At 41.1% G+C, this 8072-nt stretch overlaps 1 protein-coding gene across 1 annotated transcript; it reads left to right on the top strand.

The window, feature by feature from the left end:
• Window positions 1-1023: 1023 nt before the first annotated feature.
• On the top strand, window positions 1024-2751 carry LOC147466085 (uncharacterized). The gene has a single exon (XM_086513330.1). The coding sequence runs from the start codon at window positions 1478-1480 to the stop codon at window positions 2093-2095; it is 618 nt and encodes a 205-aa protein (XP_086369456.1). The 5' UTR covers window positions 1024-1477; the 3' UTR covers window positions 2096-2751.
• The last annotated feature ends 5321 nt before the right edge of the window (window positions 2752-8072 follow it).

The raw sequence follows: 8072 nt of genomic DNA on the forward strand, positions 1-8072 counted from the left end.
AATTAATAACCCATGTTGTTGCACTCACATGATAGCCACATAATTATTAAGTGATCTCTTCCCCCCCTCCCCCCTTAAGATATACGTATGGCTTTTTTTTGTTTAGGCAATGATTTTGAGAACATATTGCATTGTTCTTTAATAATATTAAATATGACAATCTCCAACAAAACTCCCTTTCAAAAAAAAATTATTATCAAGAAATATATACATCGTCATACAAATATTTCTTTTGAGGGTATTTAAATAAGGCGTGAAAGTATAATGGACAATCAAATTTTTCTGCGAAAAAGAAAGAGAAGCGAAGTGGAAGAGCGGACTACCAAAAACAGAAAAGCAGACTTAAAACCTATTGCGTCTTCATGGTCCAAAATACATGTCGTTAATACAATGTCAATCAGTATGCAACAATACATAAAAAATATATTGTTTTTTCGTACCAAGTTATGTTGTACTTAACATTCTTGCTTGATAGGCCCATCATTCTTGATCACTAAGTTATGTTGTACTTAACATTCTTGCTTGATAGGCCCATCATTCTTGATCACTAAGTTTGAATCCTACTTAGTATGTAAGTACGTGGTTTCTTCATGTGGCTTAAACTCGCATCATTCTTGATCAATAAAATTGAATTGTATGTATGTGATTTGTTGTACCCATTCTCACCACTTACTCATTTGGCAATTATGGCACATTAGTTGTATGATGAGTAAGAGGGTTAGTAGCAAGTGCAAATTATTGGAGGAAATTTTAAGGCAAAAGTGATTGAAGATGTGAGGGATGGAGGAATCCGACCAACCAAAGATAGAAAAAGTGGAAGATTTTGTAGGGGGAGCGAATAGGCTAGTGAGATATAATGCTGGTGGAGAATGGGGTTGGTTGGTTGGTTGGATTGGCAGGTTGTGGTGAGAGAGAGAGAGGGAGAGGATTTTGATGCTATATAGTATATAGCGTGTAAACAAGTGTAGCGGAGGCGGATGCTATTTGGTTTTGGTGAGAATTGATGAGAAAGGAGAAATGGTAGTGGTGGTGGTAGGCGGGCCCCAACAGTTACGCCGTCGCACTCCGAGTTGACTCATGAATGCGCAGAAAGTCTATTCTAAATCTTCTTCAGACTTGGGATTGCCAAATTCAACTGCCTGCACTATTGGTAAATTGGTAGCATGGTAGGTGTAGTAGTCGACGTGCGATGCGTAGTTGGGGATTCCTCTCTCTCTCTCTCTCTCTCTCTCTCTCTAATCTCTCAATGAGTGCTCAGTGCACTGCAGACCGGCCTTTCTCATATAATAACAAAGCGCCATAACACGTGCATTGCAGCTTTCCTTTCCTTTGTTCTCTTCAGTATCTTCATCCTCATCCTCATCGCATGCACTGCGGCCTATAAGCAGGCCATTAAGGAAAGCGCTCGTCCTATAATATTAGCAAGCGAGACACAGTGTACGTTGTCGTACTTTGCGCATAGCTAGCTGGCTGCAGTATGGCCGCCGATTCTGGCAGGCACTATAATAATATCATGGAAGTGCCTATCGGTAAGCAATCTGCCTTTCAGTCAGTGCCTGGCAGCTTGACGTGCGGGCCTCCTGATGAAGAGGGCGCTTATACTAAGGAAGGCAGCATTTCGAGTCAGGATGGCTATGGCACAGCTAGTATTACCAGCAGCAGCCACGAAGTGCGAGTGGTCCAAATCTTCAACCCAGTGCTGGTGAAAACGGACGTGGCCAACTTTCGACCTCTGGTACAACGCCTTACCGGAAAATCTGGATGCTCGCCCAAGTACTGGAATAAGCTCCGCCGACTCAGCGCCGCTCTGCAGGAAGATGGCGCTGCTGGCCCAACATTTTCTGGCTGTACTGTTGAAGTTTTCCCTCATGAAGACGATGATGAGCCGGCGGAGGATAATCTGCAGCGCCGGCCACCCTCCATGCATCATCATCGACGTCCTCGAAAGGCAGCAGCAGAGAGCGTGAGTTCCTTTAGCGAGTTGGATATCCATGCGGCCCTCATCTCAGATGGGCCTCTTCCTGATATCACCATGCTGCCACCCCTTACTCTCCATCTCCCACCTGCATCCAATCATCCACCACTCTGCACATAGAATACATACACATACCGTCCTCATTCATGTACATCGCGACGGATATACATACACACTGTACATGGAGTGTCGTCCTCTTATTTTTGTCGTGCATGTACTGCAATAAGAAGTCCCGCGTTTGCTTTGAGGAGCGCTCCAAGTACTAGCAATATGTATAAAAGCTAGCAGCTTGAGCATCCCACTGATGCGAGGCCCCTGCATCCTGTAAATAGTGGCGAGATATAGGTGCCCATAACGCGTGAAAACCAGGGCAAAGGCTGTGAGTCATGGAACGTCCACATCGATCCAGTGGCTGTAGAGTGTAGACAGCCTAATATATAAGTCTTCAAATATTTGGAAGCATCTGTTTTCGGTTTTGGTGAATGACTAAAAAGAAGGGAAAATTACCAAAATACCCCTCTAATGTGAGGAAATTCTCAAAATACCCCTCAAATTTCAAAAATTCCCAAAATACCCTTGTATCTATTTTGGTTGGAATGTTCAAGATTTTCTAATCTTCATTCATTTTTGACAATTACCAAAATACCCCTCTAATTTGAGTAAATTCCCAAAATACCCCTCAAATTTCAAAAATTCCCAAAATACCCTTGTATCTATTTTGGTTGGAATGTTCAAGATTTTCTAATCTTCATTCATTTTTGACAATTGAGATCCGTTTTTGAGTGCTCAACATGTAATTTGTCACCAGTTACCATTGCAAAAAAGGCAATTATGTCTAAAAATAATGAAGCAATTCATCTCCAAAGCCTACGTAACCAACTCAAATTGTAGTTTTAGCATCTTGTACCATAGACAATCACTCTTCTTGTGAAGACCTAGAGAAAAATTTATTTTTCGAGAAATTTAGTCTCACAACCAGGGGTATTTTGGGAATTTTGGAAAATTTGAAGGGCATTTTGGGAATTTATGACAAAATATCGGGGGCATTTTGGGAATTTTTGAAATTTGAGGGGTATTTTGGGAATTTCCTCAAATTAGAGGGGTATTTTGGTAATTTCCCCTAAAAAGAATGCAAATTTCAGTGGAGTCTTCGCCGTTCGGAGATCCTCAAGTGAGGATCCTCGATAAAAGGGGAATCTTTTGTTGATGCCTGCAGTGTGCATGCCAGGGGTCTCTCTCTTTCAATTCCCAGCGAAAGCCATAATTCTCTCTTTGTCTCTGTCTCTCTCTCTCCATATAAGGCAGGGCAAGAGTCAGTGTGGCAAAGCCTCGGAGCCCATCTAAGGCCTTGCTCCACACCCTTGATGAGTGACTTCTACAACTCAAAAATTGCATAGCAGATGCGTCTGCAATATGCTACCTCAGTACTCACATTTGTTACTGATAAAGCATCTTTTGTCATCTTTAGAGCTATCACCAAATTTAATCTTTGGCACGTTTAAATTACTATCACTATAAGAGGACAAGTAAAAAACCGTCAGCATTGCCGCGGATTAACAAGGGAAAATAAAAAGAGAAAAAAGTGAGTGAGCGCTAACAGCTGCGGCAAAGGACATGGTAGTCATCAATTAGCAATAACATTCACGTTAATAGATGCGAATATATTTCCGTGACTACTACCACATCAGTTACCGCCACTATTATCGTGTAAATTTTTGCTACACGGCTTTCAAAAAATAAAGATGCTCATTCGGGTGGCCCAAATGAGCATCTTTATTTTTGACCTGCATAAAACATGTCAAATATCACTTGCATTTTGAAAAGTGTACAAAATAATAACAATAATAAACTTTGAAATTACATGTCACATCTTATCTTCATAATTTGAAGCATAAAAAAACAATACTTAATTTTAATTACAAATAAAGCCAAAATCTCAAATGAGTTTTATATACAAATTTTGAGTTTTATATACAAACCATGAGGGTTTGTTGTGCCATATTTGCACTTGTAAAAGAGGACTACAAAAATATATCTATATATCTAAGTCCTCTTTCTCGCCCTTCTCATCCTCGTCTCGAGAGGTACATAAATTTGATCACTTTGACTCTACAACAACCAAACAAATTAGATAAATCAATAATCCAAAACGATTAATACAATTTTCATTGACTACACTTACCACTTGTAGAGATTCGATTGCTGAGTCGAATTGCTTGCGAGAGATATGTCGTTGTTTCAATAACCATCGCCAAGTATCGAACTCCATGTGGTGTCCCTCTCTATATTTGACTATCTATCTAATAGGACGGATCATAGTGTAACTTATTTAAGTTAACAAGTCATAAACTAAATCATATTCTATATAGAATGCGCACCATTAAAAATTACTTACATATTCATCTTTCCAGGCTGCTTTGCCTCCTGAAGCATAGTGCGTGGGAGATTGTTTGGCCCGAGCTTTGCACTAGCTGTTGATTCTGGGATGACCTTGTTAAAGCTTCCTCTCCCTTTTCTTGCATGGCCCACTCCCACTCAACATCTGTCATGTTGTCACCATGATAGCTAATCCTCTCTAGATTTGCGACATGGTTGGATGCTCCATGTTGTATACTAGATTGCTTGTTTTTAGAAAAGTATCCCTCCTACCACTGTGTCAAGAAACGTTAATTGAAGGCGTTCGAAAATCAATCATACAACACTTTGTAATGGAAATGGCCTATGAACATTGAGAATAGCGGATTTAAGAGAATTATAGTGAGCATTGTTATGAGACTACTTTGAGAACATAGAGGGTGAACTTAATTATCAGTAGCAACACAACCATTATACTTAATTAGCTTGGCATGAACAATACTTTTGCAAGAGAGAGATTTAGAGAACATTACAACAATTGAGGACCAGATTTATGTCAAGCCGATCCCCCCTCGAATAGGCTTTTGTATTATGGATTCTCCCATCAAGAGAGACTTGGTACAATGTAATCTTTGTGTTCCTTGTGACCTAGGTGATGCAATGAAGATGGAAAGCTTCATGCATCACGAGCATAACATAAACTTTATAAAAGCATTAACCATCTCCGGCCTCAGTCCCAAGGCCTCAAACACCTTTGAAGGTGGAGAGAGCTAGCGGGGAATGAGGGTAGGAAAGAGGAAGAAGAAGTAACATATGAGCAAGAGATATCATCACTCTTCTTGCATAGCATAGCATAATAATGATGAAGAAATGGAAATCTTAGCCATTGAAGCATGGCTCTGGGTTGGATTTGCATTACATAGCCAAGAGTGTTGGTGTAGGCTCTCAACTTCTGAACAAGCTTGGAGAAGGAGATGGAGCTCTTGCACTTTGCCAAGAAAGAATGAGCTTGTGAGTGTGTGTGTATGTGAGAGAGAGTATATCCGGCCCAAGATCATGAGAGAATTTGATTGGACCCCTATAAGCTTAGCCAATCATATGCTTGCAACCATGCTAGCCTTGGGACAAGAGTCCCCCTTTCCCCTTTGAGAGAAAGGACTTGATAAATCCATAAACAATAAATTAAATTAGCTAAATTATCATTGGACCCCTTGAGAGGCCAACCAATAGGCTTTAGGCACGCCATGAGGGCAACAATATGGAGAGGAACTTGACAAGTGTCCCTATTGCTTCTTTAGACAAAGCTTGCCTTGTGTGAGGGTGTGTGTGTTCTCTTTCATGCTCCTACAATGAGGGCTCGCCTCTCCTTGAGTAGGAATCTTGTTTGAATTTTGGAACTCCTCAAGCCCCTTAACACTAGGTTGGTAATGGGACACTTTTATGTTCTGGGACACTTTTATGTCCTGTTAAGTGACCATTTTCCTTGAATTATGTCAAGAGTTTCAAAATGGATTTTGAGGTGCTATCTGTCTAGAAAGTTGTTTCATGAGCTGAAAAAAACTCGACATTTTTTTGGAATATCAATTCCATCTTTAACCTTGTCCTTGCACAACATTTCACAACCTAAATTGTGTGAAAAAACGGGTGCTGTTTTTGGCTTTTTTCAACTTTTTGCAACTATACCAGTCTAGAATTCATGTTTATGAGGTCTATAATGCTATAGAACTATCTTTAGTAGTCCTCAACATGTCCTGATGCTTCTAGGGAGAAATAAATGTTAAAGTTGTAAGTTATGGCCAAATTACAAAAATTGTCAAATCTTGTTTTTTAGCCAATTTTAGCTCTTCTATGATTTTTTTGGTGGCTTTCATGATATCCAAATGCATTTTTGATTTTCTATGTCGCATATTGTAACATAAAGCTAATATTCCTTGAGTTTTGGGGCACCTAATACCCTATTTTGTTGAGATGTCGAGCTCTACACCTTGAGCTGGCATCCACTACGGGTCTTGGCCGCTTACGGCATTTACTCACTGGCGCGTTAGGTGACCGACACGGAGGATCTCTGCCAGTGATTCTACAGCTGGACTACACTTATAGTGCCAGCTTAGTACGCTTCTAGCGAGTTCACACTTAGTGACCGCATGTACATATGTGCTACTTTTCAGCTTTAGCACTTAGTCATTTTGTACTCTCTTTTCTGTGAAGAAGAAGAAGAAGCTTTCCATCTCTGTGTGCTTTGTGCTTGTCTTGTGTAGCTCTCTTGCATCCTCATTCTTTACATGGTATCAGAGCCTGGTGCAGGCAAGAGAGGCTAAGAGAGCAAGAGCATCACAATCCCTTCGTTCGCAATCCACGACCAGATGCCGAAGTTTAGGGGTTTTTCGCACAAGTTTCTGAACAGGTCTCCAAAGTGCAGTATACAGAGATTTACTGTACAAGTACAGTGGTTGTATGTACGCTTGATTGTGGACACTCGTTGAGTGTAGAAAGCGTTACAGGTACCACGATAGCAGGTTCAGCAGATTTGCAGGTTTTTGCAGATTGCAGCTATTTTGTCTTAGTGCTTCAAGATGTCTGACGGTTTCAGTCAGATTGTTACTGAGAAGCTTGAGAAAAATAACTACCCTACATGGAAGTTCAGAATAACAAATTTCCTAAAAGGAAAAGGTTATTGGGACTATGTAGAAGGAGACAATGAAAAGGAACCAGAGATTCCCGAGGCAAATGCTATAGCAGAACAAAGGAAAGCTTTGAGGGACTGGCAACAAGGCCAGAGCAAAGTGATGTATTGGCTTTCTATGAGCATCACAGATGGCATGATGGGCTATCTACAGGATGCTGAAACCCCCGCCATTGCATGGAGAAACTTAGGCAAAGTGTTCGAGGTGAACACCAAGGCCAGGAAGCTTCAACTAAAGTCGGAGCTAAATCAGGTTAAGAGGAACAACCTCTCAATCAATGATTATGCCTTGAAGATCAAGAGTATCATTGAGGCTCTTGGATCTATTAAAGTCTCAGTGGAAGACGATGACATTGTCCGTGCATGCTTGGATGGTCTAGGAGATGAGTATGTACATTTTAGGTCTTCCATGAATACAAGAGACGACATCCCCGTGTTCCAAGATTTGATTTCTATGCTTATTCTTGAGGAGAAGAACCTTGACACATCTTCTTCTCATGGCAGAAATAATTCTGAACAGGCCTTCTATTCTAACTCCAACAGAGGTAGAGGTAGAGGTCGTGGTCGAGGCCCAAGGGGTTGCAGGGGCCAATTTCTGGAAGGTCAATCAAATCAAAACAATACAGGTGGCAGGGGAAACCAGTCTCAAGGCAGGGGGAGTCAAAGAGGTCGTGGTGTAGGATCAAGCAGGCAGCAACATACTCCAGATAGCAGAGAATGTTGGACTTGTGGTGAAAGAGGTCACATGTCACGTGACTGTTCAAAGGGAAAAGCAAGTGGAAAGAGAGAACAGGGCAACTATGCATCTACTAGCAGAGATGCAGATGACAGCAAAAACGAGCGCATGTTTGTTATGCAGCATGTAATGAATACAATGACTGTAGAGAATTCCACCCAAGATGATGTTTGGTATGTGGATTCAGGTGCCTCTAATCACATGACGTCTCGTGGAGAGTGGTTTAGAGATATGCGCAAACCAAATGTGTCAGGCTATGTGCAGACAGGAGATGACACAGCTCACCCCATTGCTCATGTAGGGGACATACCTCTAAATATGAA

Source organism: Adiantum capillus-veneris, chromosome 1 (genome assembly GCF_014529385.1).
Source record: "Adiantum capillus-veneris isolate H3 chromosome 1, ASM1452938v2, whole genome shotgun sequence".
Taxonomy (NCBI): domain Eukaryota; kingdom Viridiplantae; phylum Streptophyta; class Polypodiopsida; order Polypodiales; family Pteridaceae; genus Adiantum; species Adiantum capillus-veneris.